Here is an 18,849-nt window from a genome sequence, read left to right as displayed (position 1 = left end):
GCTCTTGCTGGTACATCTGACTACATTAAGTCCATGATACTCACCTCACTAATATCATCTGTCATCCCTATTTCCCAAAGGGTATTTTCCCCAACATATTACATATCCTAACCCCAGAGAAGGGAACCATGACTTGCATTCCATCAACATACTGCTCTGTTCCCTGTCCCTCAGGTAGAGTTGAACGAATGTGTTCAGTGCGAGCTCAGCTTTATCAACACTGGAAAGTTCAACTTCAGCTTCCAGGCAGAGCTCTCCGGCCCCAAAGCCCTGCTACAGTACTTGGAATTTTCACCCACTGATGGCAGTGTGGATGTGGGGCAGAGTGCCCACGCCTCCCTGTCTTTCCAGCCATTTAAGAAGTGTGTCTTGAAAGGCCTGGAACTCAGAATCAAGGTGAGACCATTTAACATCGTCTGACACTGAAAGCACTCACAGCACTCTGTCCTGAGAGATTAATTCTCCTGGATGTCCCTTGTCTTCTCTACCCTGCCAGAAGCTCCTAGACAGTGGTTGTGTTGGAGACAGTCTCACAATCTCTAGTATAAAGGCCTCACCTACAGTTGAGGCAGCTGGTGAATAAGTGTCCATTGAAAAGCAGTTGAGCATCCATGCCCTGGAATCCTGTGCAGCTATTAAAATTAATAAGGGAGTGACCCCTGGGCGGCTCAATGCTTGAGCATCTGCCCTTAGCTCAGGTCATGATCCCAGGATCCTGGGATCAAGTCCTGCATCAGGCTCCCCACAGGGAGCCTGCTTCTCTCTGTGTGTGTGTCTCTCATGAATAAATAAATAAAATATTTAAAATAGATAAATTAAAAAGGGAGATGAATGGGAAGTAAAGAGGAAGCAAGAGAGACAAAATATATGTAACATTTTCTAAAATAAGTTATTGAATGAAAACCCAAGGAATTACGATGTCCTCAGGAATGGCAGAAAAGGACCCTTGAAGAGCTGCTCTTCCACAGTGATGAGAACACTGGCAAAAACCAGCAAAATCAACTTTTTCAGAACTCTTAAAAGGTTTGCAACATTCCTAGGATCATTTATTCAAGAAAAATGACTGTATTGTGTGTAGATGCCTCAATTTCTTTATCTCTTAATCTGTCAATTAACATTTAGGTTGTTTCCACATCTTGACTACTATGAATAGTGCTACACTGAACATGAGAGTGTTAATACCTCTTCAAGATCCTCATTTCAATTCTTTTGGATTCCAAAGCCAAACAAAACACCACAAGAAAACTATAGGCCAGTATCACTGATGAATATAGGTACAAAAATCCTCAACAGAATACCAATAAACCGAATCCAACAATACATTGAAAAGATCATACACTACAACCAAGTAGGACTTATCACTCAGATGCCAGGATGGTTCAACATACAAAAATCAATTAATGTGATATCTGACATTAACAAAATAAAGGACAAAAATCAGATGATTATCTCAGTAGAAGTGGCAAAAAAGCATTTGACAAAATTCATCAAAGACTCTGAACAAACTAGGATTAGAAGGAAAGTACTCCAACATAATAAAGATCATATATGAAAAGCTCAGAGCTAACATCATACTCATCAGTGAAAAGCTAAAAGCTTTTCCTTTAAAATCAGGAACAAAGCAAGAATGCCCACTCTTCTGGAAGTCCTCAGCAGAGCAATTAGACAAGAAAAAGAGAAAAGGTATCCAAATCAGAAAAGAAGTGAAATTGTCCCTGTGTGCAGACAACATGATCTTATTTACAGAAAACCCAAAAGATTCCATTTTAAAAAATCTGTTAGAATTGGGGCGTCTGGGTGGCTCAGTCAGTGAAGTATCTGCCTTCGGCTCAGATCATGATCTCAGGGTCCTGGGACTGAGTCCCACATCAAGCTCACCTCTCAAAGGGGAGCCTGCTTGTCCTTCTCCCTCTGCCCCTCCCTCTGTTCATGTACTCTATCAAACAAATAAAATCTTTAAATAAAAAAATATGTTATAATTAATAAAATAATTCAGTAGAGTTGCAGGACATAAAGTCAACAAACAAAAATCAGTTGCTTTTCTATACACTAACAAGAAACTATCTGGAAAAAAAATTAGGAAAACAATCTCATTTACAATATCACAGAAAAGGATTAAATTGTCAGAAATAAACTATAGTGGTAAAAGACTTGTAAATTGAAAACTACAAAACATCAATGAAAGAAATTAAAGACATAAACAAATGGAAAGACATCCTTTGTTTGGGGATGGGAAGCCTCAATATTGTAAAAATGTCCGTACTACACAAAGCCATCTATAGTTTGAGTGCAATCCCTATCAAAATACCAATGTCACTTGTTTTACAAATACAGAAAAATAATTCTATAATTCATATGAAGCCACAAAAGACCACAAATAGCTGAATCAATCCTGAGGGAAAAGAACAAGGCTAGAGACATTACACTTGCTGATTTCTAAATACATTACAAAGCTACCATAATCATAATCAAAATAGTAAAATACCAAATTTGAGACAGACTCATTGACTCTCAATGGAACAGAACAGAGACCCCAGAAATAAATGTGCACATATACAGCCAACTGACCTTGGACAAGGGTGCCAAGTCTGCACAATGGGAAAAGGATAGTCTCTTCCACAAATGGTGCTGGCAAAACTGGATATCCATATGCAAAAGAATGAAACTGAGCCTTTTACACCATGTCCAAAAGTCAGCTGCAAATGTATTAAAGACTAAAACATAAGGGACGCCTGGGTGGCTCGGTGGTGGAGCATCTGCCTTTGGCTCAGGGCGTGATCCCTGAGGTCCTGAGATCAAGTCTCACATCAGGTCCCCCACTGCTTCTCCCTCTGCCTGGGTCTCTGCCTCTGTGTGTGTGTCTCTCATGAATAAATAAAAATTTTACAAGAAAAGAAAGACTTAAACATAAGACCTAAAACTATAAAGCTCCTAGAAGACAACATCAGGGGACAGTTTCATGACATTGGTTTGGATATGATACTAAATGCACAGGCAACAAAAATAAAGAAGCAGGACTACCTCAAACTCAAAAGTTTTTGCACAGCAAAAGCAACAATCAACAGAGCAAGGAGACATTGTCTTTATTCATATCCTCAAGGAGAAGGCAACTGATAGGGAACCTGGGTTACAACAATTGGAACCCAAGGTCAGTTGCTGGCCAGTCCATAACTTAGACATGAGTCATAACACGGTCCAAAAAAATTTTTTTTCAATTAGAAAAAATAAAACTGTAAAACTCCTGGCCTGGAACTCAAGGGCAATGTTACAGCCATCTTCTCTGCTAAGTGCCAGGCATGCCACCTCAGAAAGGGCCCATCCCTGTTGAGAACCATCTTTTTCAGAACTTTTGTGCCTTACAGCAAAAAGAAATATCACACATGTCAGAGGACCTTCCTGCTCTAATTGGCAGAAAAGCCAAAGGTGGTCCATTTTAATCATTTTCAGGGAATCAGCCACAAAATGTAAAGAGTTTAAAAGCCTTAAGTAAAGATGGAACTGGAGGTATCCTGCAGAGTGAAATAAGTCAATCAGAGAAAGACAGTTATCATATGGCTTCCCTTGTATGTGGAATATAAGAAACAGCAAAGGGGATCCAAGGGGAAGGGAGGGAAAACTGAACGGGAAGGCATCAGAGAGGGAGACAAACCATGAGAGACTCTTAACTCTGGGAAACACACTGAGGGTCACTGGAGGGGCGGGGGCGGGGAGATGGGGTAACTGCGTGGGGCATTAAGGAGGGCACATATGTGATTAGCACTGGGTGTTATATGCAACTGATACAGTATTGAACACTGCATCTGAAACTGATGATGCACTATATGTTGGCTAATTGAATTCAATTTTCTTTTTAATTTTTAAAGCCTTAAGTAAGAAACTGTTTTCAACTGTAAAGTCATTAATGAAAACTTGTAGCAGTGACCGTTATGTTTATTCTAATGATGTTTAGGATGAATAGTGGGTATATTGTTTTAAATCAATTATCAACTTACAAAAATTCATTTTATAAAAATTTCTGAAGAGCAAATTAAGTTCAAGTCCCAACAGGCACATGTGTCATCTTGCTGAGAATCCAGGTATGACCCATTGCTCTTTATATCTTGTACTCTTTCACCCTTGACACTGGGGCCTTGGACCTCATTCTTGTCCTTTCCTGGTCACAAGATGGCCATTCCCTGGCAGCCCTGTGTCTGCATTCAAAGTGGAAATAAGAGGGAAGAGCCTGAAGGCAAAACAAACCAAAAAAAACAACAACCAACCAACTGAACTTTCCCAGCAAGACTGCCTCTGTATTCAAAATAGGATACCGGTCTTGTCCTCTTGTGTTTATATCCTGATGACCAGAACTATGTCTGATGACATAGTGTCAAGGAAGGATAGGAACTCAAGTATTTTCACCCAATCACATTGGCAACTAACCCAAGCCCTATGAGTAAGGAACCCTTGGGAAGCAGATGTGGGGCAGGAACTAGCAGTGTCTTTCACCCCCTGCCTGCCACCTGAGTCATCACTGCGGATCTGATCTCAGAGCACCCAATTTGCTTTCCTCACATAAACAAACTTTTTTTTTTAGTGTTTTTTTTATTGGAGTTCACTTTGCCAACATATAGCATAACACCCAGTGCTCATCCCTCCAAGTGCCACCCTCAGTGCCTGTCACCCAGTCACCCCAACCCCCTGCCCACCTCCCCTTCCACTACCCCTTGTTCATTTCCCAGAGTTAGGTGTCTCTCATGTTTTGTCACCCTCACTGATATTTTCACTCATTTTCTCTCCTTTCCCTTTATTCCTTTTCACTAATTTTTATAGTCCCCAAATGAATGAGACCATATAATGTTTGTCCTTTTCCGATTGACTTATTTCACTCAGCATAATACCCTCTAGGTCCCTCCACATCGAAGCAAATGGTGGGTATCTGTCGTTTCTGATGGCTGAGTATATTCCATTGTACACATAGACCACATCTTCTCTATCCATTCATCTTTCAATGGACACTGAGGCTCCTTCCACAGTTTAGCTATTGTGGACATTGCTGCTATAAACATCCTTCTAACCTGTGAGTCAGAATCTCTGCCGATGAAGTCCACGGACCTGTTTGGGGTTTTTTTGTTTTGTTTTGGGCGGGGGTGTGGGGGGAAGCACCAACTGCTTTCCTCTTTCACCTGAGGACTTGAGGAGCCTTTGTTCACATTTCTAATCACTGTCTGCCTGCCATTCTCTCCCCACAGATCAGCCATGGCCCGATGTTTATGTGCAGCATCTCAGGCTGCGCCGTGAGCCCAGCTGTTCATTTCTCCTTCACCAGTTACAACTTTGGGACCTGCTTCATCTACCAAGCTGGGATGCCCCCATACAAACAAATCCTGGTTGTCACCAACAAGGAAGAAACGTCTATGAGGTAAGCAGACTTCCCAGAGCTTCCAGATGATTCTGTAGCTCCTTATGGGTCCTAAAGGTGAAGTCTTGCCAAAACAGAAAAAGAAAGATTATGGGAAAGAGTCAAACACAGTTGGGCCAGAATCTGAAGTTTCTTTTCTCCACAACTAATGCTTGGGTAGCCATGATTCAGATTTCTGCTAAAAATCTTCTTTAAGTGAGGAGGGCAATGCCAGATGACCCGACGAGAGGCTCAGTGGCTTGCATTTATTTTCTTCACATAACAGATGTGGAAGCCAAGATCTGAAGAGTTAAAAAGTGAATTTCTCAGCCCATTACTTTCCAGTTAATAACAGATCTATACCAAGCCTAAGTCTTCTTTTTTTTTTTTTTTAATTTATGATAGTCATACAGAGAGAGAGAGAGGCAGAGACATAGGCAGAAGGAGAAGCAGGCTCCATGCACCGGGAGCCTGACGTGGGATTCAATCCCAGGTCTCCAGGATCGCGCCCTGGGCCAAAGGCAGGTGCCAAACCGCTGCGCCACCCAGGGATCCCCTTAGCCTAAGTCTTCTGATTAAAATCCAGCCTCTCTATACCATCCCTGTGTAGTATATTCCAGTCCAGGTTTCTGGGCCTTATTCCAGACCTACTGAAACAGGATTCCCAGAGGCTCACCCAGAGACCTGTTTCCTCAAAGCTCTCTAGGTTAGTACTATGCAATAGAACTTTCCTGGACACTGGAAGTGTTACATATCTGTGCTGTCCGATATGGCAGCCTGTGACTACACGTGGCTGCAGAGCACATAAAATGTGCCTGATGCAACTGAGGGACTGGATTTTTAATTTTTTAAATTTTAACTCATTTTAATTTGGATTTAAATTTGAATAGCCACATGTGTCCAGTAGCTACTGTACCAGATAGCATAGGCCTAAGTTCTAAGCCTAAGTTTTTTTTAAGATTTTTTATTTATTTATTCATGAAAGACACAGAGAGAGAGAGAGAGGCAGAGACACAGGCAGAGGGAGAAGCAGGCTCCATGCAGGGAGCCCAACACAGGACTCGATCCCAGATCCCCAGGATCATGTCCTGGGCTTAAGGCAGGCGCTAAACCGCTGAGCCACCCAGGGATTCCCTAAGCCTAAGTTCTAAGGTTAAACTCTCCTCCTCTGAGATGGCGGATAATAATAGCATCTCACCCATGGGCCTATTAGGAGGATTAAATTAGTTCCTCTAGAGAGAGTACTGAGAACAGTGCCTGGAACATAGGAAATGCTCAGTTATCCGCTGCTGCTGCTGCTGCTGCTACTGCTGCTGCTGCTGTAATAATGATGGTTAGCATCCTGAAGGGTAAGTTATAAGAGTGTCATGTGATTTGAAATGCTAATTAAAAACCTTATCTACCTGCACTCTTTCCTGCATGATTTAATTCAATAGGAGTCCTACACAAAGGCATTAAGTGCGGTTTATTGATCTAGCTGGACTCCTCTAACTACCTGGAAGACAGACAAGGAAGTGTTGTAATGGAGAGGTCCAGGGGCCAGAGGTCATGGCCATGGTCTTCAGAGTGGATGTGGTCTTCGAAGATGCTGTGTAGTTGAGCACTTAGTGATAATGAGAACATTTGTGGAACATTTCCTCTGTGCCCGGCTTAGCAACTGACTTGGTCACTGTATTCCATTTAATGCTCACGACAACTATGAGGTAGCTGTCACTGTCTCAGCTTTACTGACAAGGCAACAGAGACCCAAATGGGCCAAGTAACTTTTCTCAGATCTCATAGCTCGTTAGTGATACAGTCCGGATCCAAACTCCTGTCTGTGTGACTTCAGAACACATACTCCTCTGCGCTTTGCCACCCAGTTACTTAGCAAGTGCTTTCTCCTTCTCCTCCCCTCCTCCTCCTCCTCCCTCTTTTATTCTTCTTTTCTTCTTCTTCTCTTCTTTTTTTTTCAGAGAGAGAAAGAGCAAGCGGGGGCGGGGAGTAGCAGGTTGAGGAGAAAGAATCTTAAGCAGGCTCCACACCCAGCATGGAGCCTGATACAGGGCTCTATCTCACAACCCTGAGATCATGAACTGAAATCAAGAGTCAGACATTTAACCTACTGAGCCACGCAGGCACCCCAGGAAACGTCCTTCTTATGAGAGGATACAAAGCCATGAGCTGCATTTTCCAGAAAGAGAGGACAAATTCAGTGCAAAGAGCATTGAGCAAAGGGCTGTGGCACTTTTGAGTTTGAGGGTTAGTTCTACCAGGATTTCAGGGTGTGATTTGGGGTAAGTAACTTTATGCCCAGGGCAGTGTGGGCTGGATCACTGCTGAGTCACAGCCCTTAAATGCTGTGACTCTAGGGCAGCATGTCAGGAAACCATCAGTACCCAGCTCAGAGGACAAAGGGGACAAAATCAGTCTTTCTGGTCTTTGACCTCCAAGAGCACAGGCCGGTGCTGCCAATGCTCTTCCTTTGTAGACAAAACAAGAAGTATGTGGACCCTCTAATTTACACACCTTCCTTCTGATTTTCTGTAGCTTAGACTGTCTGTACACCAATACCGCACACCTTGAGGTGAACTTCCATGTTGATGTGATCAAGCCGGGAAAGACACTGGAGATTCCAATCACCTTCTATCCTCGAGAAAGTATCAGTTATCGAGAACTCATCCCCTTTGAAATCAATGGGCTCTCACAACAAGTAATTGAAATCAAAGGGAAAGGCACTGAGATGAAGGTAAGAGACAGTTGGGGAGATCCTCAGGCTTGGCATCCTCCTTTTTGCCCTCCCGGCCACCTATCCCCCTGCCACCGAGGCCACTCTTCCTCTCCTCTCCCCATATCCAGCCCCCAAGCTGCTCTGTCAGAGGCCAGCCAGTCCCTTCCAAAAGATGAACTGTCAAATCTGACTCAAGTGAATCATAGACCTTATTCAATACCAAACTTTCGTGTCTCATAGGTTACAACTAATCACAGGCACCGGAGAAACATTTTCTTGGAGAAGTTTGTTTTGGGACTGTCAGATGTGTAATCCTGACCACATCCTTCTTTTCTTACATCAGGCCATGTTTTGTTTTCAGGTTTAATAGGCAAGATTTGAAAAAAAAAAAATAGGCAAGATTTGTTTTGGATAGCAGTTTGTTGATATGTATGCAGACATACGTTTCAATTGTGAAACATCTCTCCTTAAAGCCACACTGATTAATATTCCTGAGCCAGGTACAAATTCCAGGATTATATTTGTTTGAGGGCATCTCTTCCAAGTAGGAGCTCCTAATGAAAATCCTGCTGCTAATCCCTTTCTCCCCAGTGTCTCGTAAACATTTAAGGAATCTGTTTGCTGGGTATATCTGCATTTTTAATAGAAGGTTTTGGAAGACTGTGGCCTTCCAAGATGTTCAGGTAGTGCATAGGACATTGCAGCCACTGAGAGAGAGATGTGGGAGGGATGGGGGGGATGTGTCCCCTGGATGCCTTCCCACCAAGCTAGAGGAACTACAGGACATTGCCACCTGGTGTGTCTGCACCCAAGCCAGAGGAGTGGAGGTCTCTTCCAATATCACTTATTCATTCTATCACTCACTCATTCTGCACCCACCATGTGCTAGGTACTTTGGAGGAAATCCAGAGATGACTTAAGCATGTTCTCTGCCCTCCAATAGCACAGGCTGTTGCTAGAGACTCTCAGCTTTTTAGAGAGAATGGAAACATGTGGGCTGGATATAAATGAAGCTGAGGAGCAGGGGCGTGTGCAGTTTAGTGAGTGATCAAATGACAGTGACCAGTGGGTGCTGCTCAGTGTGAGTCAGTGCTGTCCTGTGGGCGAGTCCCAGCCTGATTTTGATCCATCCAGGCCAGCATTGCAATCAATGCCTTATAAGGACTTGGAAGCGTGTCTGCTAGTCCATCTGTGCTGCCACCATTCTAGTCTGAATGGTCAGCTACCGTCACTCCTCAAGGTTTTCTCTCCTGCCATCTTCCAGCCTGTCTTCACAGAGTGACAAGCCAGACCATTCACAAAATACACGTTTGATCGGGTCATTCCATGCTTCCCTGGCTTCCCACGTCTCCCAGCATGAACCCTGGCTACCTCCAAGCCTGTCTTCTCAGTGTGCCCCTCCTTCCTGGCCACAGGCCTTGACTTAGCCACTCCTCCAACTCAGGGCTTTGCCACAGGGTGTCCCCTGGCTCCGGATGCCCTCCAATCTCACAGACACCCTGACTCAAACTGACTAGATCCTACCCTGCCTTTAGCTCTCCATGCAGTGTAGACATGCCTTCCTCAGGGAGGCCTCCCCAGGACCCCCAGCCAGTTCAGCATCTGTATGAGCTCTCAAGGTACCCTGAGCTTTTCCTTCATGACTCTTGACCCCATTATAATTATGTATTTGTTGGGGTACTGGGTGGCTCAGTCAGTTAGTATCTGCCTTTGGCTCAAGTCATGAGCCCAGGGTCCTGGGACATAGCCCTGAGTCAGGCTCCCCGCTCAGCAGGGCGTCTGCTTCTCCCTCTGCCCCTCCCCACAGCTTGTGCATGCTCGCTCGCTCTCTCTGTCTCTCTCTCTAATAAATAAATAAAATCTTTTTTTAAAGTATTTAGTTGTTTAATGAGCTGCTTGGGGAGTAGTTTTTGCACATGAATGTTTACTGGGTGCATGAATGCCCACCTGTATGAAGAAGGCAGGACACTGAAAGAGAGGAACTGCATTCGCCTCACCAGAGTAGATTATCATGATCATTATTTTTCTGGATAATTGATAAAACCCTCCTCTCCAATCTCTTTCTGCAGATTTCGATCCTAGATCCAGCCAATAGGATTGTGAAGTTAGGAGCTGTCCTGCCAGGACAGGTTGTGAAAAAAACGGTTTCCATCATGAACAACAGCCACACCCAGCTCACCTTTAGCCAGTCGGTCCTGTTCTCAATTCCAGAACTCCAAGAACCCAAGGTTGGTGCTCAGGGCTCCCGGTGGGCTCTTTGTGTTTCACAATGATACAGATGACTGTGCTAGCAACACTAAGAGCTCACACTTCTTGTGCACCTACTGTGAGCCAGACCATTCTAAGAGCTTCCCATGTGCTACCTCTGAATATCTTCAGAAAAACAGTGGAGGGCTAGTACTTTTATTATTCTCATTTTGCATATAAGGATATCAAGGCTTAGCGAGACTGCATACTTCAAAAGGCAGCAGAGTGAAAGAAAAAGGGATGGATTCAATAGATATGAATTCTTATGAGTGTATATATCCTGTAGAAAATTTGAAAAATATGGAAGCTCATAAAGAAAAACATTTTGGGGGTGCCTGGGTGGCTCAGTGGTATAGTGTCTGCCTTTAGCTCAGGTCATGATCCCCGGGATCCTGGGATGGAGTCCTGCATCACGTTCCCCATAGAAAGCCTGCTTCTCCCTCTGCCTATGTCTCTGCCTCCCTCTCTGTGTCTCTCATGAATAAATAAATAAAATCTTTTTAAAAAAAGAAAAACATTTTCCCCATAATCCCACACCCTAAACAATCACTTGCAGACTACCACCGTCTTGCCATATGCCCACACAGCAGAGAGACAGTGAAATCAAGCTCTCTGGCATCTCTTCTTGTAAGGGCTCTAGTCCCATTACGAGGATCCCACTTTCATTACCTCATATAAACCTAATTACACCCTAACGCTGAGCACTACTCACATATGAATTTGGGGGGCACAATTTAGTCCATAGAAAGATGAACACGACAGAGTGGTCTGATGGAGTTTGCAGTCTCCAGGGATCACTGACACAGAAATAACGCCAGAACAGCCTAGAAACTGCAGAGGCAGGGTGTGACTTGGGAGAGGGCCATTTAGAGCATGGCCACGGGCTGTTGGAAGGCCTACTGGTGGAGGGAGGCCTGTACCAAGCTTAGGGTGAAGAGATGTCTTACAGACAGACAGGTTGGGGAGAAGTATGCTCGCAGGTAAAGGAACATATGCTCCAAAGGGTCTGTGGTTGTGGAAATCGAGGTGTGATTCAGCATAGCACAAGTGCTGCAAACCATCTGGGGCTTGCCAGATATGGGAAAATGGGCTGAGAGAGCTAGCCAGAGCAAGAGAGCTGGTGGGCATCCCTCATGCCAGGGCCCAGGCTGCCATCCAGAGGGAGGGCAGACTCATTGCTTCCACTTCCTCATTTGTCCAAGGCAGAGTCCTCAGTGCGGCTGGGCCAGGCCCCTGACCATCGGCCGAGCCACTTTTGCCTCTTCAGGTGATGAGTGACCTGTTACTCACACCATCACCGGTCCACTGCTGGCAACTGCACAGCACCCTGTACCCCAGATAGCGCAAGCACGGAAGGGGCTTCAGCTTCCTTAAAGCTGATTTCGATTGATTCCTACCAGGACAAAGGGGGATGGGAAAGTCAGATGAATTTAAACAGCAGTTCTCAAACTCCAGAACACACGGGTAAGGGCACTTTTGAAGATGCGAGTTCCAGATTCTCCCAAAATTCAGTGGGCCCAGGGTAGAACCTGGGAATGTGCATTTTAAACAGCACACCAGGGAGCATGCTGCAGGGAGCCCAGGGAGCGCTCTGGAAAGACACCAGAAAGCTGAGTGTTTTTTATTTCCTCTTACCTTACTATTTCCTCCACCAGAGAGCACGGGTCACTGGCTGCAAGGGGCTGGAGAGAATTAACATTTATTGAAGGCCTATTGTGTGCCACACATTTATTCAGATGATCCAAATCTTCACTGTAGAGGAAGTCACAGAAAGCTTAAGTTACTTACCAAAGGTGACCCCGCCCGTAGGAGGGAGCAGAAAGGGATATGACCCCTGGGCTGTTGCCACCCTGACAGCAAGACCCAGGAATGGAAGCTTCAGACACCCCCTGCCCTCAGTGGCTGAGTCTCGTTGTTTTGTCCAGGTCATCACCTTGATACCATTCTCCAACATCTCCCTGAAGCCCAAAGAGGTCTGTAAGCTGGAAGTCATCTTTGCCCCAAAGAAGCGCATCCCTCCCTTCTCTGAGGAGGTGTTCATGGAATGTATGGGGCTCCTGCGTCCCCTCTTCCTCCTCAGCGGCTGCTGCCAGGCCCTGGAGATCTCCCTGGACCAGGAGCATCTCCCCTTTGGGCCAGTCGTGTATCAGACACAAGCCACGCGTCGCATCCTTATGTTGAACACGGGTGACGTGGGTGCGAGGTAGGAGAGTGGGGTGCCCACCCCAAGGCTGAGCACAGCCCTCTGACATTGAATTTGCCCTGGACTTGAACTGGACGTTTGTTTTGCAAGTGTGGCCAAATTTTTATTCCCTTTCCCTCCCCTCACTCAAGATGTGACAACAGTGGCCCTGCTAGGGTGATTGCTGCTGCTGGGATTACTAAAATTAATGTCATAAGTAACATTTGCTTGGTGCCTGTTACAGGCCCTTTACATGGTTCCTCTCTGTTAATCCCAGACAGTTCTATGGCTGATCTCATTTTACAGATGGGACAACTGAGATTACTTTACCAAAGTCATACATTTAGCAATTACTTACACTGTGCAGGTACAGTGCTGAGCATTCTTGCAAATCAGCTCCCATTTAATTATCCCAGGCCCCTGTAAGATATGATATTGTCCTCATTTCACAGATTAAGGTGAGGCTCAAGAAGATCAGGTGATTTACCTGAGGTCCCATAGCCCAAAAGTGAGAAAGACAGGACTGGAACCCAAATATATCTGTGACTGCTCTCCTTTCCAGACTCTTCCCTCTGGCCAGCAGGTGCCCACCCCAGTCATTACTCAGGCATGCCACCATGGCTATGTGGGTGGGCACTGCACACCTGCAGTGGGCACCCTCGCTCAGGCCTCAGGGTGAACAGCACCCTGAGCATGCAGTGTGGCAGCCCTACTGCTGGAAGCACAGGTCTGCACCACCACCCTCTGTCTCCTGTCTGGCCCACAGAGGGATGGCTACACGGGGCTCTCACAAAAAGCAGGTACAACTCTCACATGAGGGCATCCCCTCTGCCCTCCTGGATCTGACCTGAGAGGAAGCACAGGGGGTGCTTATAGCCGTGGTCTCAGGAGAGTTCCAGTCCTAGCACAATCACTTCCTAGCTGTGTGATCTTGAACACGCATGTGTTAGCATGTTCATGCACCTGTTCCCCAATGAGTCACTTGTGGACAATAAGATAAGATGCAGCCACTTCCCACCCTGCTCAGGTCTGAGAGGCAGCCGAGCCATCTTACCCAGCGGTGACCTAGCTCTTGTCCCTACTGGCCTCTGCTGCACCCAGTGAAGATCTTTTCCCCAGGTCCCAGGGAGTGTTCAAGGGAGTATACCTCTCAGCTAAAAGCCTAGGCAAAGTCTGTTGATACCAGCAGCATTGAGGAGACTGCCCAGGATACTAGTAAACTATCTTTCTTGTCTCCTTTGTCTTGGAAAGGTTTAAGTGGGATGTCAGAAAATTTGAGCCTCATTTCTCCATCCGCCCAGAAGAAGGCTACATCACCGCAGGCATGGAGGTTTCCTTCGAAGTGACCTACCATCCCACTGAGGTGGGCAAGGAAAGTCTCTATAAAAACTTGCTCTGCTTCATCCAGGGAGGCAGTCCTCTGAGCCTAACCCTATCTGGAATCTGCGTGGGACCACCTGCAGTAAAAGAGGTCAGTAGATGCTTCCCACAGATGGGCCAGTGGTCAGAGTGGGCCCAGCAAGCTCCACGAGTGAATTCAGCTAGGCCTTCTAGAAACAAGTGACTCTGTTCAAACAGTGCTCGGTGCCAACATCAAACATTCAGACCTGCTCCCCCGCCCCTGCCATAGGACTTTTGCATATTCTATTCCCACTACTGTGATATTCATTTTCCTTCTTTATTTAGTTAATTCCTATTCATTCTTCAGCTCTCAACTCAAGCATCACATTCTCAAGGAAGCTTGCACTGACTTCTCTGGCTAGATCAAATTCTGTTACAAGCTCTGTAAGTAAAGGGTAAACACCCTTCTCTCCTCTCATTAAAAAAAAGAGGGGGCCTTGGATTAACCCTCTGCTGACCATGTCCATAGAAACCTGAGAGTGGACTCTGTTCCACTTTTGGTAAAAACTGCTGATGGTAAAAATGACACCTAATCTCCATCTCTATATTTCCATTATTTCAAGAGTGTTATGTAAATGGAATCAGTCAGTATGCTATGGAAATGTATGCACAAGTCTTGGCAAGAACATACACTTTCATTGTTTTGGGTAAATATCTAGGAGTGGGATGGCTGGGTCATAGAGCAAGTATATATTTACTTTTTTAAAGAACGTACTAAACTGTTTTCCAAAGTAGTTGTGTCATATTACATCTCTACCAGCAATGTCTGACATTTCCACTTATATCACTTCTAGCCAATACTTGGTACAGTCAGTTGTTTTAATTTTAGCCATTCTAATAGATATGCAGTGGCGTCTCCTTGTGTTTTTTTAATTTGTAGTTCACTAATGACTAACGATGTTGAGCATCTTTTCAGGTATTTATTTGCCATCCATATATGATCTACGTTGAAGTATCTGTTCAAATTTTCTGTCTATCTTTAACTGAGTTGTTTGTTTTCTTACTATTGAGTTTTGAGAGTTCTTCATATATTCAGGACACAAATTTTATATTTAGATCTCCAATCTGTTTAGAGTTCATTTTTGTACATAGTACAAGATAAGGGTCAAAATTCTTTTCATTTTATTTTTTTGTATATGGATATCCAATTGTTCCAGTACCATTTGTTGAAAAGATTATCCTTCCTCCATTGAGATACCTTTGCACCTTGGTCAGAATCCACTTGACCACAGGTGCGGGTCTATTGGTCTTATCTCCTAACGTATTTGACTCTCTTTACCGCCAATGCCACACTGTCCACATTACTAAATTTGGTCAGTTCTCAACTGTTGACCTGTTGATAGCATGTGAAACCTTGAACAAGTCCCTTGAAGGAGGATCCTTCTAACACTTTCTCCACATGGCTCCTAGGATATCACCCCTTCCTGAGTTTCCACCTACCTTATCAGATGCTCCCTCTCATCTCCCCTTCTGATTTTTTTTAACATTGGAGTGTGCCAATAAAGAATTAAATTTCTTCTTTTTCCTAAAAACACTTAACTTCTTGACAATCTCATCCAGTTTCTTGGCCTTAAAAAAAAAAATCACCATGCCCTGAAATTCCCAAATATGTAACTCCAGCCTGCACCTTCCCTCGAACTCCTCACTTGTAAATTCCACTGCCTACTTTAAGTGCCTGCTCTCTTCCAGGTAGTGAATTTCACCTGCCAGGTCCGCTCCAAGCACACGCAGACCATCATGCTTTCAAACCGCACCAACCAGACCTGGAATCTGCACCCCATCTTTGAGGGCGAGCACTGGGAGGGGCCTGAGTTCATCACCCTGGAGCCCCATCAGCAAAACAAGCCCTATGAGATTACCTACAGACCTCGTACCATGAACTTGGAAAACCGCAAACATCAGGTAGACTGAGGCCCCCCTGACCCATGGTGGTTCCTCTGTGTGGTTGGAGGGGAGAGTCGTGCAAAAGAGGTGAGGAGACAGAGTCTGGGAGCTCGGAGAATATTAAAAGGAGAGGGGTCCCCAAGAATCATGTTGGAACAGTAGGGAATAATGAAGATTATTGAGTCCAAAGCTTCCCTTGGTACTCACATGTTTTCATGTATAGGGGATTCTGTTGGAACAAGGGTCACGGTTTTGAACAGAGTCCTGGACTAAGATCAAGCAATTAATATTTTGATTAATTGCACAAATACCGTCATTGTGGCTGTAATACAAATAGAAAAGGAAAGAAGCCACAATCTTCCACCCTAAAAAAAGGGAACTATTTTCTTCTATCTTCACTACCGACCCTCATTCAGATATAACCATAGCTGCCATCATAGCATACCCAATTTTGCATTCTGCATTTTTGCATTCATATTTTCACTTTACATCATAAGCATTTTTCTGTTTAACTAAATAGTCTTTGTGATAATCATGTTTAATGATTACCTAATATTTCTTTAAATGAGAGTTCCATAATTTACTTAACATCCCCCAGTTGTTGAATATAAATATTAAAGTTATTACCAAATTTTCATCAATATTATAAATGGTTTTAAAATGTGTGTGTGTGTGTGTGTGTGTGTGTGTGCACCTTTTTCCTCTGAAGGAATTTTTAAATTCCCTAGAGTAAGGCCACTGGCTGGCTCAATTGGTAGAGGATGAGACTCTTAAATTCCTTGGGGCCGGGTTCCTGGTTCAAATACATATGAACATTTTTATGACTCTTAAAATCTACTACCAAGCTGCTTTCTAAGAGTTATGCTTATGTGAGGGGCTCTGTTAACCCTATCCCTATGTCACTACTATGCCTGAGAGGTAGATAATAAGGGACCTTCTGTGCCATTCTGACCATGTTTCTTCTCCTTAGGGCACCCTCTTCTTCCCCCTCCCAGATGGGACTGGCTGGCTATACATGCTGCATGGGGTTTCTGAGCTCCCCAAAGCTGTGGCAAATATCTACCGTGAAGTACCCTGTAAGACACCCTACATGGAACTCCTGCCAATCAACAATTGGCTTAACAAGCCCCAGAGGTGAGGGACTGGGGCAAAGTGTCAGAGTGGAGAAGATGGAGAGAGGTCTTCCACTGTCTAGCCTGACCCTTCCCCTGGGAGCACCTTTAGAGGACACTGAGGGGCTGAAAGTATCAGAGACAAAGTTCCCTGATGTGGCCAGGCATTGCCTGAACTCTAAGCTTCCAGGCAGTCAGTGCTATCTGTGAATAGTTGATTACCTGAGTCTCCTGGGCCAGTGCCTGGCACAAAATAAGTGCTCAGTAAATGTTAGCTGTTATTATTATTACCAAAATGAGAATCATGGTGGTTATTATTGATTTCTCTACTTTATCGCCTAAGCCACTGGCCAGAGAAGGACATCCCTTGGATCTTTACTGGCAGTGGAAGTAGAATAGAAGAGGAGGGTTAGAAAAGCTTGAGGACAAGCATGTTTGTCCCCTTCTTTTCAGGGAAGGAGCTAAAGACTAGAAGAAGAGACTTACTTACTGAAAGCTGCCAGGTAGCATAGTAGATGAAGGCCCAGACATTATATATATATATATATATATATATATATATGTGTGTGTGTGTGTGTGTGTGTGTGTGTGTGTGTGTGTGTGTGTTTGAATCCTGGTTCTACCAATAGCTAGTCATGTTTATCTAAGTGTGTTTCCTCTTCTTGGCCTCTATTTCCTCATTAGGAGGTGATAATTATATGTACCTCCTACAGACACTGTGAGGATTAAATGCCTGTGATGCATGAAGAGCACTGAATCAGCTCTAACTTCACATAACAGGGCACATAACAGGTGTCAATAAATGGCAGTTATTGGTACTGTCAGAGACAGAGTGAAGACCAGAATCCTGGACCCACATGCTTTTCATTAAATCAAGAGTAAAGATATAGCACCTTTCCTTCTTTCCTTTGGGCAGACAGTCTCACTTTCTCTGTCCTCTCTTCATGTGCTACTGTGTTCCCCCAGATTCCGAGTCATTGTGGAAATGGTGAAACCAGAGAGGCCAGACCTAAGCGTCACCCTAAAAGGCCTTGATTACATTGATGTACTGTCTGGCTCCAAGAAAGACTACAAGCTGAACTTCTTTTCCCACAAGGAGGGACTATACAGTGCAAAGGTATCCACACGTTAAAGGCATTTCCCTGGGACCCTGGAGGTTTGCCCCTGAGGATGATGATCCTGGTATTAGGGAGTGAAGATGTCCTCTCACTGTCAGCCTATCCTTCTCCTGTTGGGCTCACCATTTAGTAACCTGGCAAAAAGGCTTTCACAATTCCCAGCCTCCTTAAGATGGAGCCAAATGCAGGGCCCTCCATCCATAATGTAGACACACGCCAAACATTCAAGGCAGCAGAATCATGAAAATCCTTAAGCAGAATATAACACTAGGTCAGCAAACACCAGACCACAATAATGAGAAAGATCCCTTTTTCTGAATGCTTATAGTGGCCAACATCGTACTGAACACCCAGTATACATAGCTAGTAATGTCAGAGCCAGGACTCAACTCAGAGCTCAGCTCCAACATACCATGGGGTCTTTCATGCATGAACTGTTTCTCCTAATTCATTCATTAGTTCAACAAACATCTGTGAGCACATATGCCACGTACTATACTAAATGCGGGCAACACAGCAATGATCAAAAATTGGCACAGTCTCTGTTTTCATGGAATGCACAGTCCAATAAAGGAAGAAGGGCATTAACCAAACAATGGTACTGTGAATGTATAATTACAAAATGAAATACATGCTTTGAAGAAAAGGAGCATATATAGGTCAGTAGCTCACAGGAGAGGTTAAGGCTTAAGATAATATGTGGAAACTACTCATTTATAGATAATACATAGAAATTACTCATTTATAGATAGTTTTAGAAGCTATCATGAAGATGAAAAAAGCTGAGGAAAGATTTTAAAGTGAAAAAACAAAGAACC

At 44.3% G+C, this 18,849-nt stretch overlaps 1 protein-coding gene across 1 annotated transcript in view; it reads left to right on the top strand.

Moving 5' to 3' along the window:
- HYDIN (HYDIN axonemal central pair apparatus protein) overlaps nucleotides 1–18,849 on the top strand; it is a 332,032-nt gene that overhangs the window by 293,597 nt on the left and 19,586 nt on the right. Inside the window, exons 75-83 of the mRNA XM_072731571.1 lie at nucleotides 175–396; nucleotides 5,229–5,398; nucleotides 7,907–8,105; nucleotides 10,157–10,315; nucleotides 12,260–12,537; nucleotides 13,768–13,987; nucleotides 15,607–15,819; nucleotides 16,772–16,935; nucleotides 17,880–18,030. Of these exons, the coding sequence (XP_072587672.1) occupies nucleotides 175–396; nucleotides 5,229–5,398; nucleotides 7,907–8,105; nucleotides 10,157–10,315; nucleotides 12,260–12,537; nucleotides 13,768–13,987; nucleotides 15,607–15,819; nucleotides 16,772–16,935; nucleotides 17,880–18,030 (1,776 nt within the window). The remainder of the gene's footprint in view (nucleotides 1–174; nucleotides 397–5,228; nucleotides 5,399–7,906; nucleotides 8,106–10,156; nucleotides 10,316–12,259; nucleotides 12,538–13,767; nucleotides 13,988–15,606; nucleotides 15,820–16,771; nucleotides 16,936–17,879; nucleotides 18,031–18,849) is intronic.

Source organism: Vulpes vulpes, chromosome 12 (genome assembly GCF_048418805.1).
Source record: "Vulpes vulpes isolate BD-2025 chromosome 12, VulVul3, whole genome shotgun sequence".
In the NCBI taxonomy this organism is placed as follows: Eukaryota; Metazoa; Chordata; class Mammalia; order Carnivora; family Canidae; genus Vulpes; species Vulpes vulpes.
The sequence above is the reverse complement of the archived record's forward strand: the minus strand, read 5'-3'. Positions and strand labels throughout refer to the sequence as shown.